At 39.4% G+C, this 27,515-nt stretch overlaps 1 protein-coding gene across 4 annotated transcripts in view; it reads left to right on the top strand.

Annotated features, from left to right (window-relative positions):
- kcnab1a (potassium voltage-gated channel, shaker-related subfamily, beta member 1 a) overlaps positions 1–27,515 on the top strand; it is a 126,789-nt gene that overhangs the window by 80,539 nt on the left and 18,735 nt on the right. For all 4 annotated transcript variants that reach the window (XM_031290803.2, XM_031290804.2, XM_031290806.2 and 1 more), the window contains exons 2-3: positions 9,141–9,184; positions 22,665–22,702. In XM_031290803.2, coding sequence (XP_031146663.1) covers positions 9,141–9,184; positions 22,665–22,702 — 82 coding nt within the window. The remainder of the gene's footprint in view (positions 1–9,140; positions 9,185–22,664; positions 22,703–27,515) is intronic.

Raw genomic sequence — 27,515 nt, 5'->3', positions numbered from 1 at the left:
CGATAAATAGGCCCAACACCACAGTATGAGAAACATCCCTATAACATGATTTTTGCACCACCATGCTTTACTGTCTTCACAGTGTACTGTGGCTTGAAGTCAGCGCATGGGGGTCGTCGGACAAACGGTCTGCGGCCCCTAGACCCAAAAAGAACAGTTTTGCTCTCATCAGTCCACAGAATGTTGCCCCATTTCTCCTTTGGCCAGTCAATGTGTCCTTTGGCAAATTTCAACCTATTCAGTACATGTCTTTTTTTCAGCAATGGGACTTTGCGGGACTTCTAGCTGATAGCTTTGCTTCACATAGCCTTCTTCTGATCGTAACAGTACTCACAGGTAGGGCTGCAACTAACGATTATTTTAATAATCGATTAATCTGTAGATTATTTTTTCGATTAATCGATGAATCGGATAAAAAAAACAAAAAAGCATTAATTTACATCAACTCAATACATACTTAAATACATACTTGTTGTTTTAGTTAATAGTTGTGTAAAGGTAAGTAACCCAAAGAGCAGATACACACACACACACACACACACACACGTTCACTTGAAGCTTATTCATTAAATTATTACCATCATTGTAGTAAGTGCGAGTTGAGTTCATTTGTACACCACATTTAAACACAGCTTAAGATGACCAAGTGCTATAAAAGAACTTTAAAATGAAATTAAAAAGTACAACACACACAAATATATTTGTCAACAATAACTGATATGGGACAAAGCACAGAATATATACACGACAATAGATTGAAAAATTAATAGGCCAAAAAAGGCGAGTGAATAAAAACGTGTCTTTAGTCCTGCTTTACTACTGTTATTAACGAGCTAACGCTAGCTTGTCGTGCTTGTCAAGCTGGATAACGAGTAAACACCAGTACCAGAAGAGGGACGTTACGTTCCTCACTTCAAAACGGAACAAAAGTAGGATTCTGTAGTGACTTTACCCTGCTGTTGAACTGCCTTCCTCCTCATCAAGGACTCCAACATGTTTACGTTTTAGGTGCTGAATCATCACCGTGGTGCGCCTGTGCCATGCCGTGTCGCTTTTGCTTATCTTGCAATTAACACGTTTTCGATTTATTTAGTGTGAAATGCTCCCACATTGGATGACTTAGGTCATACTGATTTCTCTGCCTCCGCCATGTGTTTCAGAACAACGTTACGGGTCTCTCCGGTCTCCCTCCGTATTTCCTCTCTACCCCCACTCTGCTCTTTTTTTCTTTTCTTTCGCTCCGTGCCGCTCCGCACAGCACTCAACTCAATTGCTTTTATCTCTGCGACTGAGTGGCTTGTCGCGCGACACAACGAATCGATAATGAAATTCGTTGCCAACTTTTTTAATAATCGAATTTTATCGATTTTATCGATTCGTTGTTGCAGCCCTACTCACAGGTAACTTTAAGTCTTCTTTGATTTTCCTGGAGCTGATCATTGGTTGAGCCTTCGCCATTTTGGCTATTCTTCGATCCATTCGAATGGTAGTTGACTTTTTTTTTCCCACGTCGTTCAGGCTTTGGATGCCATTTCAAGGCATTTGAAATCATTTTGGTTGAGCAGCCTATAATTTTCTGCACTTCTTTATGTTTTCCCCTCTCCAATCAACTTTTTAATCAAAGTCCGCTGTTCCTCAGAACAATGTCTGGAACGACCCATTTTGTTGAGTATTTCAGTGTGAAATGCACTATAACCAGCATGCACAACATTTGCTTCCTTCCTTCCATAAATATGGGCCATAATTGACACCTGTTTCTTCACAGAATCAATCACCTCACTAATTGAACACAACACTGCTATTATTTTGAACATGCCCCTTTCAATTACAGATTCAATTACACAGAATAAGCAGCATGGATGTCATGACTGTTGGGTCTGTTGATTTTCTATGACTCTACAACACTTACTAGTAAATTATTTGCCATGTGGAAATATCACTTCTACCAAAAAAATTGATTTATGAGGTTAGTGATGTTGGACTGCTATTATTTTGAACACAACTGTACATGCTCAGTAGCCAGAAACATAACTCAACATCACTCCATTTGCAATAGAAGTACTTCTGAATGGATTGCTGGTTGTCATATCACTCATCACAGTGTGCAGTTTCTTTGCATTGATAGGTTATCTGTCTGTGCTCTGCTCTGACTCCAACCATGCTTTTGTCTTAAGGCCCTAAAATAGAGGTCTCCTGTATCGTAATCATTCATGGTCGTGGCTGGGAAACAACGACATTATCATTTTTTGCCTGCAGGGCATCCAATGCTGACTCAGTGCCTCCAGTACCCATGATCTAAATTCAAAAGATTGACTGACTATAGGCAGGCCTGTACTTTAAACTCTTTATACTATCTTTTTTGGGCAATAAAAGCAACCTTCCATAACTTTTATTCATGCTTTTGAACCTGCTAATTCCTGTTAGGGTCACTGGAAGGGCTGGAGCCTTGTCCTGGTACTTGAACGACAGCAAGATTTCAGCTGAACACAGCTAATCTATCAATCACAGTCACATTCCTTGACATCAGACATCAGCTGTCTTCCACTTAATTTGGACCTAACCCTAGACTGTGGAAGGAAAACCATGCAAACAAGGGAGGAGTATGACCTTCCACACAGAAATAACAAATGTAGAAATCAAAGCCAGAACCGTGGTGCTTAAACAGTATTCATGTGTAATCATCTTTTGATTTAGTTTCTGAGGAGCAAAAGTATTTCCTGTTACTTGTTGTTCAACAGCACCTTGACCAAAATGTTCAGTGTCCTTTGTGAATGTTTGTGGGTTACTGAGAATCTAATGCATCATCCAGAATCAATTATCTGAGGGTGGTTTGCCCAATCAACTATTCTGATATTGACGGATACAGAGGTGACATGTCAGCAATGCATAACTAAAGTGATTTTGACAGTTGAGCAAAAATGAAAGATTGCTGACAGCTGTGAATAATGTACTCTTCAATCAATACACAAGGCTGAGCCTGTAAATGTGATCCGTTTTAATGAGGCCATGATGTGTTTTGATACAAATTTAGAGAAACTTAAAGTGTGAGAAATTAAGTTATTATATAATAGAGTTAGCAGGTTTTAAAAATAAATGAATTTGTGCATTTCCATTGTTTTTTGTTTGAGCGCAGAAGCCTATCTGCAGGGACTTGCAATGAGTGGCCTATTGGATGTTTGCAAGACACATAGATATGATTAACACATTTTTTTTTTTCTGGAATATATCTGGAGCTTCTTGGGAACGGAACAACATGCACCGTTGCCCCACGAGACTAGAGACACAAATTTGTTGTTTAGTTTTCTGCATTTCGTCCAGATAAAAATGTAATTTTCTGCATTGTGTGTGTCCTACTTTACTTGTTTTATGAGTTGTACAAACCTTAACTGTGACATAAGTATATCACCCACTTTTATTCATGGTGTACACAGTGTGGAACACAGAAGTTTCCTTCTTGTATTCTCCACTTCTTAAAGTGTGAATAAAAATAGCACATTTTGAGATAAAAATGATGACGTGGATTTTAATTAGAGATCAATTCTTAAGTTTCCGCTCTAAATAAGGTTCCTATGCAAGTCGGAAAGTATCGACATGACATTCTAAGGCCGCGTCACGTGAGCGTGTCCGCTGTGTGGCGTGTCCGTTTATATTTCGGCATGTTAACAGGTTAGAGCTTACACACTGCCTGCGTGACACGCACGTCTCAGGCGTGGCTCGAGCCGTGCCGAAAATGCGTGCATGCTAGAAATGGAACCGATGCCTATTTTTCACGTGACACGCAAGCGTGTTAGAAGCGTTTCCAGGCAAAATAGAATAGGAAAAGATGTTTATATGTCATTTGACACTAATACATATTAATAAATGACATGTTGATGTTTGAAAGTCTCTAAGTTTTGATATAAATGCAGATATAAATGTAATTTAAAAAAAATAATATTCTGTAGCCTATTTTGCCGTCAATACTGCCGACGTTGTCTTTGCTGTAATCAAATCAGTCTATATGTTTAACATGGTATTTCATTTTATTAATGGGAAACGTTTCAGAAAGAGAGGTAACTTAACCTCAGAGTCAGTTACTATGGTAACGTGAGTCTGTGAACCTAACCTGGTCGGGAGCAGGTTTTCTTCAAGAAACCTTGAGTTTCTCTCAGTCTCCTCCCTCTGACACAGCGCTCTTTCATTTCCTCATTCATTCATTCAGTCTGCATCAGGCGCATTTTAGAGCAGTGTTGTCATCGGCATGAATAAAAAAAGTGTTGGTTTATTAACTGTGTTAGGCAGATTATAAAACATTTTTCTCGAACATGGCATGTCCTTTTGTCGACGATCCCGTTGATTAAAAAGCTGTATTACTTCACAGGGTGTTAAACATACGTCGGGAGATGATATTGAGGCCTGACTAGATGTATTTTCATTTCCAGGTAACTACCTATTTGAGAGGTATCGTTTTTCTTCACAGTCGATCAGATACAGTCGTGAAAAAATTAGGACACCCATGTTAAAGTTGACTAAAAAGAGGAATAAAAAAAAATCATCTTTTGGAAATCGATCTTAATGCCTTAATTTAAAAAAATTAGGAAAAATCCAACCTTTAAGGACACCAATTTTGTTCGTGAATGAATAATGTATCGTAAATAAATAAATGTTCTTCCTTAAAATTCAGGGGGCATAAGTAAGTACACCCCTATATTAAATTCCCATAGAGGCAGGCAGATTTTTATTTTTAAAGGCCAGTTATTTCATGGATCCAGGATACTATGCATCCTGATAAAGTTCTCTTGGCCTTTGGAATTAAAATAGCCCCACATCATCACATCCCCTTCACCATACCTAGAGATTGGCATGGTTTTATTTCAGTTAGCCTAATAGCTGGTTTGATTTGCATTGAGAGATGATTTTATGGAAAGTACCCCATGCCAATCTCTAGGTATGGTGAAGGGTATGTGATGATGTGGGGCTACTTTAATTCCAAAGGCCAAGGGAACTTTATTAGGATGCATAGTATCCTGGATCCATGAAATAACTGGCCTTTAAAAATAAAAATCTGCCTGCCTCTATGGGAATTTAACATAGGGGTGTACTTACTTATGCCCCCTGTATTTTAAGGAAGAACATTTATTTATTTACGATACATTATTCATTCACAAACAAAATTCGTGTCCTTAAAGATTGAATTTTTCTCATTTTTTTTAATTGAGGCATTAAGATCAATTTGCAAAAGATGATTTTTTTATTCCTCTTTTTAGTCAACTTTAGCATGGGTGTCCTAATCTTTTCACATGACTGTATGTAGGTAGATACCTTATCTGTCCTCATATCACTAACATCCACCATCATGGACATGCTTTTACATCCCAGCAGATTCTTTGTGTTGCATTATGTGTTTTGCAAATTACAGTTTTCTTTACTACATTAGTGATGCGGAGCATATTAGTAAAGCCACTGTATGCAGAGCCGTCAGAAAAGTGTGCCTCACTCTAACGTTTTTTTTTAACATTTTTGTAGTGTTCCCTGGACACAAACCAGTGAGAGCCATTAAAAAGAATTAAATGATAATAAATTATAGTTCTGATAAAGACATGGTGCTGCAGCCTCAGAATGGGATTTGTAATAGCTTACTTTTTTGCCCGCAGGATTGTACCTAAATGAAATTATAGGTGTAATACCATTCCAGTTTTCATCAGTAATATTATAGGTTACCTGTGATTAAATATGAAATTAAGACACTGTCGATGCTTATGCTTTGACTCGAGCAGCAATTTTCTCCCACACTAATTCTCGCTATTTTGCGGCAGCATCCGTGTTGCTATTTTTAACAAAATATATATTCAAACTCACTGTATGTGCGCATGAGTAATTCAAGTTCAGGAGGGTGAAGTATGCCGACCGATTTGTTTGTGGTTGTTGCCATGGTGAATTGTAGTATCATGGCTCCATTCATGCTGCCTTTTTATTGTGGTGGTGCATGCGCTTAACTCTGAGTGAACCTACTCTGAGTTGATTGAACCAACTCAAATCAGCTGTTCTTGAACCGAAAACTCAGAGTTTCCCATCTCAGAGTAAATCAACTCAGAGATCAGGGTTAGACTCAGGGTTTGTTAAACCTCCTTCCTGAAACGGGCCCATGTCCTGCCTACAAGCTGATGAATTGGAGCAGTGGTTTAAGCTGTGTGTGTGTGTGTGTGTGTGTGTGTGTGTGTGTGTGTGTGTCCGTCCGTCCGTCCGTCCGTCCGTCCTGTAGCATTTCTTTAGCAAGCTGACATGACAAGAAAATAAATGTTCCTCATGCTTGATTGGACATGGCAGGGATCTGCCAGTCTACCCACAGTAGTGGAACCGACAAGAAGGACAACCTCTGCTCTATAACTGTAATCTGAGAGTAAAACTATGGCTTTCCCAATGTCAAGTCAAGCATCTTTTCGCTAACTGTTTTGGTTCACTCTGTCAACAGCATCATTTACAGGTGCAACAGGTGGCTGTTTTTAATGAAAATGCTCTGTAAGCCCAACTATATGCTACCTGTCCAGCACCAAATGACAGAAAGACAAAGTTAGCAACTAGCTAGTGAACATAGTGGAGCATTTAGCAGCTACAGAGCCAGATATTTCCTTCAGGAGTTGGTGGAGACCAAAACAGAGCTAGAAGGAGAGTGAATATTGGACTTAAATCGTGAGGTCGACAGAAACTCGACTCCAAATGAATGTTAATGTTGCTCCCTGTCTGTTAGATATGTAAATAGGCAACTGTGCTAACATGTTAGCCACATCAACTTAAATGGATAAATGTAATGGACATGGGATCATTAAAAATATTAACAACAGCAACAATAATACTGTTAATAATTTTAATTATTTATTTTTACATTCCAGAGAAGCTCTTCAGCTGAACAGTGTAAAAAGTGATTACCTGAGTCACTATAGTAAGCATATCCTTGATTTTGTGGGTTAATGAGGTTGGAAAGGCAGGAGGGGATTCACAAAAGTACAGACTAAATACTGTGTATATCCAGGGATGCATGTGTATATACTATACATGCCAAAGAACTCTAATGGTTAACACAGATTGTATGTGGTGTTAATGACACAGCTAATGAGGCTATTAGCAAGCTAATATCTGTAGCGCACACACACACACACACACACACACACACACACACACACACACACACACACACACTCAATCTCCATGCATGCACTGTTTCAGTTAGTGTTTTCCATCTTGTCCGTTCAGTGTTGATGTTTTTTCATTAGTGTCTTTTCCTCTCGTCCTGTTTCTCACTCCATTATTTACACCTGGAAAGTAACATTAAAGTGCTGATAAACATTTCATTCCACTCGAGGCTTTCTCTTGCATACGTCCACACACCTATTTACACATGATAGGAGGTTGAAAGTGAAATTCAATTTCGTGTCGTGGAAAAATCCGAAGAACTGTCAAACTGTCGTGTGATTATCTGAAGCAAAGCCACTTTTGTAAAAATGAAAGGCCTGCTTGTTATTCACTTGACATCAGTCTACATGTCATGTAACAAACTTTTTTTTTAAATCTATCACAGATTGAAATGTCTAACAAAATAAAATGTCTAATATGACTAAGGTAGAAATTGTAATGGGTTAGATCCGAGATTCTCAACAGGGGGTCCGTGACCCCTACAGGGTCCTCAGAGTTACTGCAGGGGGGCCGCCAAATTATTGCTGGATACATTTTTTTTTGAAAGTTTTTTTTAAATTATTATTTAATTTACACAATATTGAAGATAGGCTTAATATACACTACCGGTCAAAAGTTTGGGGTCACTTAGAAATGTCCATTCCACCCACTCCATTCCAGACAGAATACCAGCTGAGATCAGTTGCATTGTTTTTTTAATCAGGGCAGCAGTTTTCAGATTACATTATGTGCTTACATAATTGCAGAAGGGTTCTCGACTGTTGTAGAAAGAAGTGGCTGAAGAAACGCTTGAAATTCCATGCTTTTTGGTCTAAATGTCATACCCAAATTAAAAGTGGTACAGCTCCCATACTTTGACACTCTGGGGTGTGCCTGATATCATTGGAAAGGTAACACTCAAGTTTTTGTTACAAGTGTCAGGGTGATTCTAGGCCTTACTGACACAGAGTTACAGAGACTAGAATGGAGTTTTTTTTTATTTCCGTCCAAGTCATACATCTGTAAAATGATTAGAATACACTGCTGTAAACACATCTGACAGGTGACAGACAATACAGGGCATTAGCCACATGTCTCAGAAAAAATGCAGAAGCCAAAAGACTCAAAAATGGATTTTATATGATTTTTTTTTTCTACAGATATGTTTGTGCATTTTTTTATTTCCATTTGAAAAGTGCAAAGAAAAAAGCCAAAAAACTACAAAATACAACATTTCTCAAATACACAAACACACCCACATCAATCACCTTTCCAATGATATCAGGCACACCCCAGAGTGTCAAAGTATATGGGAGCTGTACCACTTTTAATTTGGGTATGAGGTTTAGACCAAAAAGCATGGAATTTCAAGCGTTTCTTCAGACACTTCTGTCTACAACAGTCAAGAACCCTTTTGCAATTATGTAAGCACATGATGTAATCTGAAAACTGCTGCCCTGATTAAAAAAACAATGCAACTGATCTCAGCTGGTATTCTCTCTATAATGGAGTGGAATGGAAATTTCTAAGTGACCCGAAACTTTTGACCGGTAGTGTAGGTAAGGTACCCACTGGTAGCCATCCAGCTACAGTTAAGCTTAATGATTCACTGTGCCTTCCACATGTATGTTTAACATTAAAACATGATGTATAAATAATAAAGAATTATTATTATTATTCATTTTCTTCCATCCAGCCCAGTTCAATGCAACTAAATTTTATACAATATATGTAGTAGGGGGTCCCTGCTCCGTCTCTCTTTTAGCTAAGGTGTCCTTGGCTTAAAAACCGTTAAAGACTCCTGGGTTAGATTAATGGCTGATTCTTTTTCTTTTAATATCGTCCACATGTCACCAAACATAATCCAAAACCATAATTACTGATCTTCTGTTTGGATTATAAAGTGAGATCCTTTAACTTATTTGGTTAAATACGTGTGTTTCATTTTGCATGTACAAGAGATGTGATTCTCTTTTGTTCTGTTTTTGCAGGAACCTTGGAAAGTCAGGACTCAGAGTATCTTGCTTAGGACTGGGTGAGTACACTCTAGGCTTCACTATCCGTAATGCATTTCTCCCATAGGTCTTACTTAGAAAACAATAGCACCAATTACACTGACTAAAAAAATAATATAACAACAAAACCAAGAAATAAATGTTTCTATTCTGTAGAATATGTGTAGTAATACGTAGATGAGTTTTGCATAAAGTCATTTACACACTTAAGTCACTTGGCAAAAATAAAATTCAAAATTGGGTTGGTAATTGAACTAATAAGTGGTCAGTCTATTTTCTCTTATTAACCAACAAATCTACTGTGGTGGTATAATTCCCCTACATCCTGGTTTAAATGGTGTCTCACACTCTTAGCTGTCCATCGTGTTCGATGATGACGCTTGCTCCAGGGATGGGGGTGGGAGGGGGGGTGGGTTCAGTGACCTTGCCGCTGGTGCCACTTCTCGTGGGGGTATAGTCCGATCCTTGAGCCGCACACTCGTCCGCAGATGGAGCAGGGGAAACCAGATGCCAGGGGGGTACCAGCCACCCGCTGGTGTCTCTTGATGCGCCTCTCGGATCGTCGGTCTTGGCTGATTTGGTGTATTTGAGAGACTGCAGTGGCACAGGTGACCTGCCAGGCTGATCTGTCGAGTGCCAGAGATTCAAGCTGCGTAAGGGGGATGTTCGCTCGCTTTAGGAGGTCCCTGGTGTAGTACACGCGCACACACACACACACACACACACACACACACACACACACACACACACACACACACATCATCTTACTTTGATAAAATGGCTGTTGTCTAATGAGGTTGTATTTTTCCAGAGGAGGCGTTTGTAGTATAGACCTGTATGTGTGTCTGTTGCCATATCAGTGTGGGTTGCTGGTAAAAATTCTTTACTTCTCAAGAGAGTCGAATCCACCCCCATTTCAACTTCAATATATAGCACATTGAGTGGGTGGGAGACTTAACACACACATACAGTTGTGTTCAGAATAATAGCAGTGTGTTTAAAAAAGTGAATAATGCTCAAAATCCTTAGAATAGCTTTTAATTCCATAATATCAATGCATCCAAATCAAAACATGACCAAAATTGATCAGGTTTGTGTTATACCTTTCCAGAAAGTGAAGAAAAAGGAATATTAGGCTGTTAAATAGCAGTATTTGCATTTTTCTTTACAAACTCAAACATTTACTGTATAAACTGAAAAATGTCTCAAGGGTTTGCTTTACTTTGAATCACTGCACTAATATTTAGTTGCATAACCATTATTTCTGAGAACTGCTTCACATCTGTGTTGCATGGAGTCGACCAGCTTCTGGCACCTGTGAACAGGTATTCCAGCCCAGGACGATTGAACTACATTCCACAATTCCTCTGCATTACTGATGCCTGGTATGCGATAAATAGCCCCAACACCACAGTATGAGAAACATCCCCATAACATGATTTTTGCACCACCATGCTTTACTGTCTTCACAGTGTACTGTGGCTTGAATTCAGCGCATGGGGGTCGTCGGACAAACTGTCTGCGGCCCCTAGACCCAAAAAGAACAGTTTTGCTCTCATCAGTCCACAGAATGTTGCCCCATTTCTCCTTTGGCCAGTCAATGTGTCCTTTGGCAAATTTCAACCTATTCAGTACATGTCTTTTTTTCAGCAATGGGACTTTGCCGGGGCTTCTAGCCGATAGCTTTGCTTCACATAGCCTTCTTCTGATCGTAACAGTACTCACAGGTAACTTTAAGTCTTCTTTGATTTTCCTGGAGCTGATCATTGGTTGAGCCTTCGCCATTTTGGCTATTCTTCGATCCATTCGAATGGTAGTTGACTGTTTTTTTCCCACGTCGTTCAGGCTTTGGATGCCATATCAAGGCATTTGAAATCATTTTGGTTGAGCAGCCTATAATTTTCTGCACTTCTTTATGTTTTCCCCTCTCCAATCAACTTTTTAATCAAAGTCCGCTGTCCCTCAAAGCAATGTCTGGAACGACCCATTTTGCTGAGTATTTTAGTGTGAAATGCACTATAACCAGCATGCACAACATTTGCTTCCTTCCTTCCTTAAATATGGTCCATAATTGACACCTGTTTCTTCACAGAATCAATCACCTCACTACACTGCTATTATTTTGAACATGCCCCTTTCAATTACAGATTCAATTACACAGAATGAGCATCAAGCATGTCATGACTGTTGGGTCATGAAATTGTTTTGACCAACAGAGTACGTACTGAGTACTTAATTTGCCAATTCTACACTTTTTCACACATTTCTACAGAATTATTTACCCTTTGATAAAATAAGATTATTTGCATAAACCCAAGTTTTTAAAATCATGACTTAAATCCCAACCTAAGATCTGACATGTGAAGAGGTAATGTTAGTAGTACTTCAGTACCAGACCTGCAGAATCCCCTGGATTAGGCAAAACACCATTCTCACCATTCTCCTTGCTCAGCCCCCGTCCTGTCAGATCAAAACATCACAGGACACAAGCTTTAGCCAGCTTAGAGAGGACAACCTTCATCAGGATGTTTCGTACAGTGTCCACAAACAGACGATGATTTAGTCACAGTTTTAAGGCACAGGGTTTTTGGTTTACAAAAACATGATCATGTTTTTTTTTCAACTTGGCCAAGCCTGATGTAGTTTTCTCAGTTATAGTTTTCAGCAGCTCCCCTCCGGCTAATCTCGATTACCACGTATGCATCATTTGTGATGCTTAACATTAAATATCACTGAATAACACAGTGGTACATTTCTGTTTTTATTCTGACCTGATGGGCATTTTAAAGTCCCCCTTCACTCAAAGATGTGTTTTGCTTATTTATGTTTGATCTTTTGCTGTGCAGAACAATGTACTGTATGTGCATTTGAGTTTTACACTAGAAAGCTATTTTCACATTCATTAAAGTATATGAGTATATGTCATTTTAATATTTTAACTGCTTGGTCAGCACAGATAAATTAATATTGATAATGACACTGCTTCATGATGGACAGCAGCAGCAACCCAACATTTTTCTTTTCATTTTTGTATGATTTTAATTGTATATTCAGTTACATTGCTTTACCCAGCACTTTATATGAGTTGATGGTGATAATCTGTCTGCCCCAGGTCACCAACAACCTTTCAATATAAAAGTGACTAAGCTTGAACCAAAAGGTATGCCTCTGGTGTCAGTGGTAGATTACATATAAAGAAGCGTTTTGGTGCCATAGAGAACCTTTTGTTTTTCAGGGTGTAATGTCTGGCTCTCAGGCCAGCTCTGAGCGCTGCTACCCCAGGTGGTTCACTGTAGACTGAGAGGTCTGACTCAAACTGGCTGAGCTGCGTGGTGCAGAAAAGGTCAGCATAATGCCAGCTGCCTGCCACATGCTGCGCCCAGGGTGGACATGATGCTGGCAGGGGAGAGGAGGAAGAGAGAGGGCAAACAGAGCAGGATGCTAAATTGTGTTTCACTGTTTAACTGGAAGGAACAGTGGCAAGTCAGATGAGGATGTAGTGTGTCTATAAGCGTGTGGCATGTATGCAGTCATTTTCACAATCAAACGTCAAGTCATTTACCAGCAAAATTCAGCAGAACACACACACACACACACACGCACGCACGCACGCACGCACGCACGCACGCACGCACGCACGCACACACACACACACACACACACGCACACACACTCACACACACGCACACACTCATCACACCGTACTGAAAACGCACTTTCAATAACGTTTCTCCATGTGTCGCTGGTTGTGTGGACCGCAGCCAAGATGAGATGTATCTGTTGCAGCAGTCACACAAGAGCCAATCTGCAACTACATGATGATGCCCCGAGAGAAACACCCGTCTCTAGCTTCTTTACATAATAGTTTAATCGGTCGAAGACCTCTTTTTCACAGAAATTCAACATTTCTTGCTGTTCAGAATTCCCACATCCATATTTCATACAAGGGAATATGCTGTTTCAGAGCTGTAACCAAGTTTGGTCTTCACATCAAAACACTTTGTTTGTGAAAATTCCTAAAAATGTAATTTGGAGTGATATTAAACTTTGCTCGCTGGATTCCAGCTGCACTGTGACTTAAGACCCAAGGCTGCTTTTAAAACTTTGAAACTTGGCTGGGAACCAGGATGTGTTTTAAAGGTCCAATATGTAATATATTTACTGTAATAAATCCAAAAATGACCCAATGCGTCATCATATATTAAGGAAACGTGCTAAGTTGAAATACTATCTTTTCTGACAACTATGCTAATGCCAGTATTTTCTTCTTTTGAAATTTTCGTTCCGTGACAGAATTTCTGTTTGTGTTTCGGCCTGTGTGTTGGTATCAACTGCCCAGTTTGACAGCCAGGCCGGGTTGTCCGATATACCTGTAAAAACGTAAACCCAGCGCGCTACAGCTGTAACTTTAGTACAGCCATGAAAGCAGCAAACAAATGAACAGGATCAAAAGAGATAGATTCTACCCGTCCTAAAAAAAAAAACGGCATGTTTCTAACAGTTGCGTGACCAGAGACGTAGCTAACAAACCCTGGGCAAATATTGGAGATGTATTTGAAAGATGGAGACAGCTTAGAGCACAAAAGGACGCAGAGTTGGCTAATTTCCTCCTGTACAGGTAGCTAAGCATTAGCTTCAGGCTAATTTATCACGGCTACAAGGGAAGGGCATTTTATGTCATTTCAACATTTGTGTACTCACATTGAATTATATAGAGTACCCTAGTTGTTGAGTTATTTTAAGCCAATAGAGGGCGGCTGGGATGGCCGTGAGTTTACAGTGTGTTTAGCGATTGTTGCTGTAATTCTAAGCCAATAAAGTGTGTTCAGTCAGGTGGAGAGGACGGCAAGGTAGTGTTATTTTTAGCTGAGAGGATGGCAACGTAGTTGGGTTTTTAGCGGTTCCTACCGTAATTCTAAGCCGAAAAAGTGCATTAGCTACTCCGCTGTGCTGTGAAGTAATGTCTGGCTATGTGAGACAAGAGTCTAGCAACATTGTTGTGGATGCTGTGGTCTCAGCCTGGCAACCAACGTGAACTTTGAATCTGGGGAGGAGGGGGCGGAGGAGACGACTCTCTCCAGTATTTTGAATTTGTACTGCAGTAACTATTTTAAACACTACCAGTAAGTATTACATATTGCACCTTTAAATGAAATACCCAAAATGTTATGTAACAATAAAATATCAGATTGATCTTGATATGGAGTGGTTGGCTAACATCTGCTCACTTTGTTGCTACGAGGAAAGTGATTGATTGCTTCAGCATTTAGGATGCAGACCAACACGGATGGTCTGCATCCTAAAGGCAGTGATGGTGATACTCTGAGCTTTAATTAAATCCAGACATTGTGTGTAAACTGTAGGTAGGAAGGCATATTGAATCTTGTATAATGTCTTTTCTGGTCATTAATTTCAGATTTTTCTTACAAATTACACAGTACAAGGCAGGCATCAGCTGACTTACCATTTATAAGGCTCTAGTTGAAAATATGATCATATGCATAATTATTGCTTTCATCTGCTTTCAACTTGTTTTCTGTTCATTTAAAATTTAAATTGAGTTTGAGCGCAAGATCTCACATAAAACCACATTCCCCACCGTATTTAACTTGCATAGTCATAACTTTTATACACATTAAATGTGTGTAGCTGAGTAATTAATAGCTGTATTAATTCAAGATTCCGTTTTCTTACTGATTCTTTGTGTTGGGTTAATTTGCTGTGTACTAATTTGTAGGAGAGAATCTGAACAGGCAGATGAATTAGTATTCCACACACAGCCACAGTCATCATCACAGGGACAGAGTGCAGGACGGAGGGAGGGGTGATCAAATGTGAACAGGAAAGATGTGACTCCAGTCTTGACAGTTTTGCCTGTCCTGACAGTCTCCACCTCTTACACTCTGTCTCTTTCTCTGTGAACTGAGTTTACTCTCTCACCCTCTCTGATCCATCTTGTTCTCATCCCTTCATCTGTATCTAAACTTCTTCAACAAGGTAAATAAATGCCTTCCTTCCTTTCCTTCTTTCACTCTTGCTTTCATTGTTTATTTCACTCTTGCTCTCACCTTTCCTCCTGTCTTTCCCGACTCTCTCTCCTTTGTTTTTTTGCTTTCCCTGTCCCTGTGGGCATTGTTCTCCCAGTGCCCAGCTGCTTTTTTTTTTAAAAGAGGTTGGGTAGAGGTTAGCTCTCTGTGTTGGTATAAGTACTGCTCCCTCTTTTTCCTGGAAGCAGTCCAGATTGAGAAACCTTCCACATACTCACTCTGAAATTAAATGTATTCCTGTTAAAATTCAATCTCTTGTTTATTACCGTCAATTCAATATCAGTTATTTCCATTCCACTAACAATAAAAAAGGCTCATTTCACATTCCAGCAGAACACAATTTAATATCAGTTAATTTTTTACGCAGCTCTGAAAATGTCACATACTGTGTAACGACATGCTCTTTCTACAATGTAAAAATCTCTCCCCACTTAATTGTAACTTAATTGATTTATAAAAAAAAAAAAAGCTTATCCCAAGAGAGGGGTCTGCCCGGTGGATTAATTGACAAGTGAAGTGATTAGTGAAGTCACCATGACCTCTCAGCACAGGTAGTCTGCTGCTGCAGATAACTCATTATCTCTTCATTCACTGATAAAAGACAGACTGCAGGGAGGTCTGCAGTGGCTTCGCTGTGCTGTCAACACACTCACTGGTTCCAACAATGCTAATTGTTTGGGATATACAGTGTTTGTGTGCGTTTGCATGTGCAAACCTATTTTAATTGGCTGACAAAACATAAAAATGTATGCTGAAGTTCACAATTAGCATTATCTGAACCATCAGCACTTCTGTGTGAACCCCATAACTTTATTTGGTTAAACTTTACTTGAAGGTATCTACATAAGAGTAACATGACACTGTCATGAACGTGTCATAAACATTATAAACAAGTCATAAAGGTTTAGGACATAACGCTTCTTTTAGTAAGTGTCATTTGGTTTTTGTCATGACAAGTTATGGTTAGAGTTAGAGTTAGGGTTCATGTGTCATGACAGTGTCATGTGTTCATGACAGTGTCATGTCACTGTTATGTAGATAGCCTACCTTCAAGTAAAGTGTTACCCTTTATTTCTCACACCACACACATGCCACACACTGTCCTGGTCCATATATGCTCCTGAATGCTTGCTGCACTGCTGCAACACTATTGATTGATATATTCTTAAAGTGGTTCTTCCAGAAAATCCTGCAGTGTAGAAAAAACAGCAAGAGGATGGACCTCATCGTGTTGTCACTGTGGTCCTTCTGCAGGAAAGATACAGAATGAATCAACATGTATTATACTGTATATAGCGTCTTTCCCTCTACTTCTACAGCACCTGCTTTCCTCTCATCTGTTTTCTATTTTTTCACTGTCCACTCTTTTTTACACAATTCCCTCTCCTCTGCAGCTGAAGTAGAAAGTGTTCTCCAAACATCAAAGTTGCATCAGACTTAGAGTTATGCTCTGCATTGCTGTAATCACAAAGTACACTGGCTTTTATCAGTCCAGCTATGATGATTGTGATTGATCATCAGTAGAATTATATAGCCTGTGAACACAACAATATGAACAACTGTAAAATATGATGCAACTAATTGCCTTGCAACAAATGCTAAACTATACTTTACTAAAATGCAAATTATTTTCAGCTTATGTTGACACTTTGTCAGAAAGAAGTTGATAATTGATTGAAATGATTGTTAACTTTGATCATTTATGAGGCTGCACTTTGTGATGCTGTTTGCAAAAGCACTCTTTCTACTATTATGTCAACCTAGCAGAAGAAAATAACAGAAATATTATTTTTGTGTTGTATTGTAAAGTGTTTGTATTGTTTTGTCCTCCCCAGGTAGGCCGCTGCTGAGAGAGTAGACAAGACAAAAAAAAAAATATATATATATATATATATATATATATATATATATATATATATATATATATATACGGTGCCATGCGGAACCTTCAAGCTTTAACACAAAAAATCTAAATCAAAAAAAAAGAAATGTATGTTACAAAACTTTAGGGACTTTTCTTCCCCTAAAACCGATTTAAATGGGTTTCTGCACAACAAAACACATTCTAGATATTTTAATGTAAACATAACGGGACGTCCTGGTGGTCTAGTGTTTAGGACATATGGGCTACTGCAAAACCCAATTCTCCTTGCTTGATTTCAGCCAGTGATCTTTCACCCCATGTTCCCTGTCTGCTTTTATACTGTCAGCTATCAAATACAGGCAAGACTGCCCAAGAAAAAATCATTTTTATATATATATATATATATCAAATATAGGCAAGACTGCCCAAGAAAAAAACATTATTATTTATATATATAGATATATATAGATTAATTAATTACAATTCATTACATATCATTTATTAATAGTTGATGTTTAGCTCCCTGAATAGTGCAATAATGTGTCTGTTAGAAGATGATGCATATAGTTTTCTGTATATAAGCCAAGTCCAACTCTAATTTTGCCTTTGCTTTTGTGTCTCTCGTCTGGATAAACCTATACTTTGCAAGCACAAGCAGCTCAGAGATGCACTGTGCCCTTTTATTGGAGCTGGAAATGAATCCATCAAAAAATATAACTCAGCCTTTCTACCTGTAGGTGGACAAGCTGAAAAATGCTGAAAAAGAGAGTTAGGAGGTCCGTTAAACAGACACCAGAGAGAAATGTTTCATCTAAATGTGTGCCATCTATCACGCTGACTGGCACATGGACTAGATTCAAGAGTGAAGAATCAGGTTAAAAGGATTCACACAAAGATGAAAAAAAATAATGACACCTTTTGCCAAATCTACAAACATATCATCATTTTTTCAATCCTTATACTCGCCATTGTCTTTCCCTTTTACTTCCCTCTCCTACTTTTCTGCCTTGTACAACTGGGCTCGTGTCAGTTTTGTCTTGTTTCTTTTGGCCTCTCAATTGAAGTGCTTGACGTGTGTGGATACAGGTATACAGGGATACAGACAGCCATGGTCTTTAGGCTATTTTTCAACAAACCATAATCAAAAAATCATCTCAGAACCAACTCATAATCTCAACCCTGAGTATCAGCTCCTCCCCTCAGGCAGATAGTACAGGCACAACAAACATTCCTTTGTCCCCCTATCTGTTAAAGCTTAACACCACCTAGGCTGAAATATGTGTATGCCATAGCTGTCCTTCTTGTCATTGATCACTGTTATACATTGTACTACGTGGGCCCTTTTTCTGATGTAAATGGGCATGTGCAAATGATGGATGAATGTATTTGTTGTCTTATGGTTGTTTTGCTATGATTTTATACTGCAGACACTTTTATTTTATTTAACCTTTATTGAACCAGGTAGGCCGTTGAGAACAAGTTCTCATTTGCAACGGCGACCTGGCCAAGAAAAGCATAGGCGTGCAAGACAACATAGTTTCACATTCAATACAATACAAGAATACAGAATACAATAGGGTACATAAAGTACAGAATTAAGTAGGCATTTCAAAGGAAGTCGATGGATATGCGAAAGTGATAAGGTAATAACACAAATAAACATGAATATACAGTCAAGTGCAAATAGTGGTCTAGTTAGTGATGATATAACGCAATGTATGTAACGACGTCTTTATAAATGCTGAAATGTGGTGAGGCGTCAGTCTACAGTTAGTACAAGTAGTGGTCTAGTTTGTGATGTAAAACAGTAATAACACAGTAAAACATGAGTAGACAATCTGTATAGACGCTGAATGTAGTAAAGAATCAATATACAGTTAGTGCAAATAGTGGACTAGGTAATGATGTAGATCAGTAATACCACAATATACGTGAATAGTCTAAATAAATGCTGAAATGTAGTAAAAAGTTAGTATACAATTGGTGCAGAATGTGGTCTAGATAGTGATGTAGGTTAGTAGATGTATAAGAGTTGTATGACAATATAGGTGGGGAGAAAAGTTGAGCATGCCTGGGCAGATGATTAGTGCAAAGGAGCGTAAACGGATATAAAAACAGATATAAAGAAGGTGCGGGTGAGGATGTGCAACTGTGCAAAGGGGCAAGACCGAGATAATGGGATAAGGGTGTGCAAAAACAGAGCTTGAATGATGGAGAACAGTTAAGCACGTACAGTGATTGGACAGGAGCTCAGACAGACGTGCTTTAAAGGCAGTTAGTGGGATAAGGGTTTTGAGTTTCAGGGTTTTTTGTAGTTCATTCCAGTCATTTGCAGCTGAGAATTGGAAGGAGTGGCGGCCAAAGGAGGTGTGGGCTTTTGGGGTGACCAGGGAAATAACTGCTCCATTTAGCCTACTGCTCCCAATAAATGACAAAATAATATTTATAATTATATAATATTTGTACACGCTGTGACTATACTATTCACAACATGTAAATAGGCATTATTTTGTCTCAGGCAGTAGGCTAGATGGAGCCAGTTACCTCCAGGATCTGTGCTAAGTGAGGCTAGCAGTGGGTGCGTCAGACAGAGTTACGACACGCACGGAGATGAGAAGGGTATATATGGACTTATCTAACTCTGGGGGATACGGTGAATAAGCTAAAGTCCCAATAAGTCAGCGTGTTCTTTTAACAGTATCCAAAAGCAACATTTCCTACCAGTGATTACCGTTATTTCACCCACCCGCCTCTGCTGCAACAACTACGATTCTGCTGATGATGCATGTCAAGAACTCTAGCTTTCTGCTCCTTATTAAGTTGAGATAATATCATTATGCACCAGCAGATCCAATTTATCCGCATGGGTGTCATCTGTAAGTTAAACCTCAGTGGAGTTGATGGTATTGCAATGTATGGCGTAATGAGCTCTATTGTATCATAACATCCTATCTGTTGGAATGAGCAGATGGTTAAGTGCCTTTTCATTGTCGCCTGTCTCTGGGGTACATCAGTTGTTTTATGACAGTCAAGCAGTGGAGGTCAATAGATTCAGAGGAAGAATTGTTTATTCATTTAGTGTGAAATTGTGAGCACTGAGTAACAGGGTGAGGGACATGAGGATTGAGAGCAGTATTATGGCCTAAAGGAAATTAATAAATATCTCCCAAAAAAGAGAATACTTAATTAGCTGGAGGAGTTGAATAAGTCTCCTCATCACTATTCTAAATGAATACTCTTGGAAGGAAGGTTAAAAGGCCATGGCTTCTTCTACTTGATGAGTACTAAAGTAATGTTTATACCCAGTTTGACAGAGTTCTATATTTAAATTTGAACAGATAACGATTAGATTATACTTTATTGTCCACCTTGGTGGAAATATGTCTTTGGCTTCTCCAAAACATTAAAACACAGCACACAAACACTACATACTATTAAACTTACAACAGCAACTGTGCAATAAGCAGAAACAGCAGCAGCAGGTCGAAAGGAGGTAGTTTACAAGAGAACACATTAAAATACCTGGTCTTTTCTTGTGCAGTAATTACAAGATTTGATATTGTCAGCTGATTTCAGTAATGGTTTTTATTTCATCTTTATGCCACTGAGTAACAAAGAAGTGTGGTACAGAAATAAAGAACACATACAGTATGTTTGAAGTAATTTAGCAAGTCTTGCCATTGCATAGTTTGTGCACCAGAGAGCACTGACAAATGTATTTATTAAGTATACAAAAATACAGTAGGCTACATAATCTGTCACAATTCTGTGATAACCGAATCAGTCAATACGGCTGAGCCAACACATTCTCACTCCCATCGCGTAAAATACGGACACTTGGTTAGGTGCCTTTGGTGTTGTTATTGGCACTAAAAGTCTCCTTTAGCGTCATATCTAAACGCGCTTTATCTAAACGCGCTTGGTCGGGACTATTGGCGTCACTTTTGACGCAGTTAGGCTAAGGAAAATGTTGTGGGTGGGCTTATAAAAAGGTGTGTTTCCATGACACGTGGGACAAGAACGGGACAGTTGGGTTTAGGAAAAGAAGAAAGCAACATTTGGGTTTAGGAAACGTGACACACAGGACATAAACCCCGGTCTCCTGGGTGAAAGTCCTGTGTTGTTTGACCCATCCTCCACCCCAACCAACCTCCCTATGCGGATTTTAGGGCTTTCATACTACTCGCTACCGTTGTCGCTCTTAATGCTACGTCATCTTCAAGCGCTGTGTAGCTGCTGCTGTGTGTGTAGAACGCACCGGGCGTTCTACACACACGCTGAAGGGTGCTTTTTGCGTCATATCTGACGCTGACAGCCACTGCCGAAGCGTCTGTATTTTACGAGTTCGGGGTGAGAACGGGTTGGCTGGGCTTATGTTTGAAATCATTTTTCCAGATATCAATCTATATCAAAATATGGCAAATATATTCAAAATCACAGATAAAAAAACAAACTCATGTGTGTCAAACTAAAACTTAAATAACTAATTTTGTTAGTTTTTAATTACAGCTTGAAGATGAAGTTTGACTTCAGAGATTTGTAGAACAATAAAATAAATAAAATAATTCATATAATTAGCTCCCTTGATGTTATAATAATAATACTAGAAAATGCCAAATGTTCTTAAGAAAATTAGCTCGCTGCAGAAAACGGTGAAATAGTTTAAGTTAAAGTCGAAATACAAATTTTCAAAAAAGTAGCAGTTTAGGTGTTGAAGTATCGGGTATTATATATATTATTATGTAGGCTTATTGGCTGATATATTAGGCTATAATATACCATATAAATAAAGTCTGATAAACTTTAGGTACAATAACATGAACAGTTCATAAAATTGAATATATCAATATAGTATAGTAATGTAATCAATCTTCATGTGGTGAACAATGTCCTTGGTCTGCCCCTGCCAAATTTCAAATGCACTGCAACAATGACTGAATCATATCTTGGCAGGCAGCCCAGTTTGTCTTGCAACTCCCAGGACACATAAGCCACGCAGTGTTTAAACGGTTTGCACCAGAGATATTTTTTATATATATATATATATATATAAAAAGGTGTTCCTCCCTCTATCTGTCTGGAACAGTTTAAGATAGCTACAAGCTGTTTTGACATAACTAGAATGGAAAACGTTTTTCGCCACAACAAAGCTACATACATAATTCAGTGAGAGAGTGTGCAGAGGATTTAGTATCTCCTCAATTTGGGTTGGCTTAGCCTTTTGTCTGGCTTATCAGCATTGTTTGCAGGGCAATCAGGAGCATGTAGTCAGATGTATACACGTGAACACTCATTACACACAGTTAACACCACATAAGGACACACAACACAAGGTCTTCCAAATATGCATGACGGTCACAAACGCAAACAGTCACTAGTGAAGACAGAAAGTGCTAACAGGCGCTCACTCAAGGTGATTCTTCAGTATTGAGAAGCAGCTGTGAACAGGACAGATTTTTCTTTGGGGAACTTGACAGCCTCCCTCGACTGGTGACATAGCCCGGGGATTCGTATTGTTTACACCAGGATGTCAAACAAACACAAAGAGATGTGTTCTAATGTTGAAATGTCTCTCTCTCTTCCCTGCAGGTACATGGGTGACATTTGGGGGACAGATAACCGACGAGGTATGAAACATTTTTCCTTTTATCCTGCATGTTCATTTCATCCTAATGGACTCTGCTTTCCGTTTGATTGGTTTTGTTTTACTGTATATGCAGTAGTGATGAGTAGTATTCAATGTGTTTTATATAAACATGTACCTGATGTCATGTTACCCAGTATCCTGTGCTGTAAACACTTTGGTAGGTGTTTGATATCGTAATAAACCATTGATATTGAATATTTTTAACATATAACAAAACCTGAAAATGGAGCCAACCACAGCCAGTCAGATATTTGTGCCTCTTTTGTAATTTGTATGCAAGCTATAAAGTTAAGTTTGACTTAACCTGTACAAAGTCAATAAGGAAATGATTCTTTCAGTATTTCAGACACATTTTTTTCAGTCATCTGTCTCACGCTCCTATTTTCATGAATAAAACACAGCTGTTGTCACAGTTAACCTTGATCTGACCGTTGGCTGGCTGACCAAGTCCTAATATCTACAGGCTCAATTCACACAGACTGAGTTGTGGTGATTCAGATCATTTGGACTGACTGACTCAAAGTTAATAGGACAGGAAAAGGGCATACTGAAGGTCAACACATCATATGTACATGTTCGTACCAGAATCCCCCTTTCCCCTCATGTTGATGCATTCTAACATACTCTGATGTTGCTGCTGGGGTCTTGGCCTTGGTCCACACACACATACACACACACACACACACATATGCACACACTTAGTGACACTAGAGAGTTTAGAGTGACACTTAGGGCGAAAGAGAACAAAGCTCGCCCAGGAGACACAAAAACAGTAAGCTTATGTAACAGTATTATTTTCCTCCTTAATGCTTAGTGCCATCAACTCACATGGTCGCTCGAAGCTTAGCTAACGTATTCTCTCCATTATTGTGAATGTCCCCAGTTCAATGTCACTGGTATCACTCAGACTTGAACAGCTGAGATTCATACGGGAAAGGCTGTTTTAAATGCTACATTGTTGACTAGGGCTGGGACGGTTACCGCATTACCGCGGTCACGTGACTCCTACCGCGGGTCTGAGCTCGTCACCGTCATCACCGCAAAAAAACATTGGCCTGCACGTTGTGTCTAATGACATGGATTATGTCTGATGACATTGTGTCTTACATGGATTCAAAAACAAAACTTATCATCAAAAGATGGAGCAAATCTGACCTTTCGCGAGTTGGGGAGCGCAATGTTCTGTGACACATAATAACATTCCATTCGTGTTGACTATTAGGCCTATATGCGAGAGTACCTGTGTAATGTCTTGTATCGGAGAAATGTCTTTGCCTTTCCTACCGTATTTCTCCGTTCTCAGCTGAGGTAGACACATTAACGTTACAGCTGCAGTGTTTACCATTGCACATTAGCCTAGCAGCTAACTTTCCTTCTGTTTATAGCTTTATCTCGATAAAACGGCACGGTTGAATTTCAGCCTGCATGCACGTTTCGTAGCCTAAAACAGCGGCTTATATCGGTAGAGAGAGCAACAAGTTAGCGGACTGCCGAGTCGCCCTCTCTGCTTTCTGTCTGCTCAGCTGTTAGACGGGCTGCACTCGGGCTGCAACATGTTGTAAGGTTTAAGCCGATGTTTTTCGATGCCATTCACTTTACCGGCAGTATTGACGATAGATGAAGCCACTGTGTCTTGAGAAGTTCTAGCTTGTTGTTTTATTGTTCACTTTTAACTCACTTTACATCATCTTTACTACCTCTTTTTCCTCTTGCTTTTCCTCACAGCGGCACTCATACGCTACTCTCTGTTACCGCTTGCTTTCCTTGCGCGCCCACACGGGCACTGACGTCACTCACTTAAGGCACCCTGCCATTCTTGCTCTAACTTCCGCTACTCTAGTATTGTTGACTCAGTTCTGAAGATAATGTTTAAGCTCACAGTAGAGAAACACAACAGTGAATTATTGCCATGGAAAATAACCAAAAAAGCCAATGGAAGCCAATGCTGCAGACCGAGGGTCTCAGTGGATTCGGTGGAGCAACCACACAGCAGCTACAGTACCATCATCACACACAATGCTGTTGGGTTAAAAAGTCCTCCGCTGTCCTGAATGCCCCCGGTTCAATGTCATTGTTATCAAAAGCACCCTAAATATACCTACATGTCCTTAGCAGAGTTCAGTGTCCCTGTCCTAATTAAAATAAATGCACAACAACTCTGGCACACTAACACACTTACATAAAATCTGTGTCAGTGCTGCATACATTTGCACACAGTTGTGCACAACACTGACACAAACACACTGCAAACACTGAACAAAAGTGTAATCTTTTCTCTTAGTTCATTTATATCATTTCTAATAGGGCATTTTTTAATGAAAGCTTATTAATCGTAACCCATGGATGTACATGTACAACATTAGCCAGGAAAACCCTCAAATAGACAGACTACTGGTATTCTACAAAAGGGCTGCAGAGCATCTGGACCAAAAAATTAGGGGACTGGGGGAAACAGCTAGCTTCAAAAGTACTCCTACCATCACCTCAAAAGCTCATTAATTAACACGTCATATCTGTACATACACAGAAAATGACAAGTTTGAGGTTAAGGGGAGTTACGTGCTGTAACTTGGCAACCAGCAGCTGAATGCAGTGACTTTTTGGACTCTTGACGTCACCGTGAGGTTGCCAGACAACCACAGTAGCTTCCAGGAAATGTCCCCGATTAGTGAGCTTTAGAAGTGCTGGTCTGTGGATTTAACTATGGACCGAGTCAGGCTAACTGTTTGCCCCTACTTTCAGTATTTATGCTAGGCTAAGCTAATCACCTGCAGGTTCTAAAGTAGCGTTGTGTTAAGTGTGCATAGTAAAAAAATATGATACAGTACCCATTAAGTGATACTGTTACCAATAGAGTACTTCAATACCCATCATGTGAATGTAAGCATCTCGGCATGCTGAACTGCCAACTCTGTCAAATACATTGCGCTCGACTTCAACACACCACAGACTGTATAGGTTGTAGCTGCTGCGGTAGTGGGCCAAACACACATCGCATTAAATTGAAGAGCGATTGTGGTGATTGGCTGCGAGCAAAACCATACAAATATAATTTTTTTTCTAGATCTGGGTACAACATTTTGAATGCAGGTATGGTTTGACTGGAGAAGTTTCGATACTACTCAGTACTGGGTTATTTTGGTCAAAACCTTAAAGGTATTGAGTACCAATATGCAGCCCTAGTCTCCATGTACTCCTCTAATTCTCAGTGAGGAAGTGAATAAGTCACTAATGATGGGTCACAAGTTTCTCACTTAATAATAAGCTTATTAAAAGGTGTATATTGTTTATATTTATATATGCCTTTTACACAGCCATTAGAAGCCACTTTCAAACCCCAATAATAAACATCAGGCTATCACCCCTGGGTCATAACAGTATGTATCATCAAAGTGTTACTAAGTTTGTTTCACTGCAGTCTTGTCTGAGCAGCAACACATTCCCAGACAGACAGCTTGCAAGAGTGATGGTGGGCAGCAAGTTAACATTGCTTACTCATTCAAAAAAGCCAAAAGTGGATCCATAAATCCTAAAGTGAATTTGAACAAAGTGTGTCTTGTCGATTTTAACTTTGATGTACTGTAGGGATTGTGGAGGGGGGGAGGCAGTGCAGCCATAAAATCATCTCAAGGCTGTGTGGGTAGTATGTGGGAGGTTACCACATCCTTCATTCTGGGGTTGTGAGAGAGAAAACGTTTTTTCTTATTACATCTGTTCTATGTATGGAAATCAAATTCTCCTGCACCTTTTGTGCTGCAGAACAAATCAAAGATAGAAGCCTCAAGCATAGCCACCCATGTATTTCTGCAACTTTACAGTGACTCAGTGTTTTTCTGAAGGTGAGGGTAGAAGTGCATGTGTTTGTGTTACAGATTGTCTCTGACGAAGGCCATTGGTCACAATCGGTTATCCAAAATGGCCAGAAGTCAGAAATGTGCTTCATCATCAACACAAACTTCCTGACCTTGTGAATGTCACTATAAGCACTCCAAGACAGTGATTGACCTTTTTTAGTATCTTACAAGACTCATTGTGAATGAGCAATCAGCAAAGGCCGAACAGTCACCCTTTAAAACAGACTCGATCAATCTGGTCTCGGCTCTCTTGTCTGTGACTATCTGCTTGTCTGTGTCTCTTCTCTTCAGCCTGTTCCTCACCTTACCTAACCCTCCAACACAATGTATTCCCCACTGTGTTTTTTCTTAAATCCTTTCTACATTCCATTAACTCATCCATCGAGCACTTGCTCACTTTTTCCATGCACTTTCAACATTTTCTTTATCCTCCATCTATGTTCTTACCTCTGCAAAAAATCTCTTAGCCCACCCTTCCTTTGCCTTATTGCAAAATCACCCTCCAGTGTCCCCAACAGTTGTGACAGAGATTGTTTCCTATATGTGCACTCAGCAGAGGCCAGTTAGAGAAAGAACATGCTGTTCATTTTCTTTGTCATCCCTCTTTTTCGAGTCTTTCTCTCCTTAACTGACCCCTACTTTCTTTACCTCTCCATTATCTAGCTCTGTCTTTTCATTCTGTTCGGTCTGTGGCTCTGGGGCTGAATGAGCCATCTCTTTATTTTTCTGCCTTACTATCCATTCAACCTTTTCAGAAAGCAGTGGCTTTGCATCTGATAATGATGCAGTTCTTAAATATGAATGAACGTTGAGATATACTGGGTATAGTACTAGTTATGCTAAGCTGGAAAACATTAAAGTATCATTCTTTCACAGACCCCACATGGGAGCAGTCTTTTGGCTTTCACTTTTTAAAACCCATTTTTATTGATTTGTCAT

The sequence above is a fragment of the Sander lucioperca genome, chromosome 8 (assembly GCF_008315115.2).
Source record: "Sander lucioperca isolate FBNREF2018 chromosome 8, SLUC_FBN_1.2, whole genome shotgun sequence".
Taxonomy (NCBI): domain Eukaryota; kingdom Metazoa; phylum Chordata; class Actinopteri; order Perciformes; family Percidae; genus Sander; species Sander lucioperca.
The sequence above is the reverse complement of the archived record's forward strand: the minus strand, read 5'-3'. Positions and strand labels throughout refer to the sequence as shown.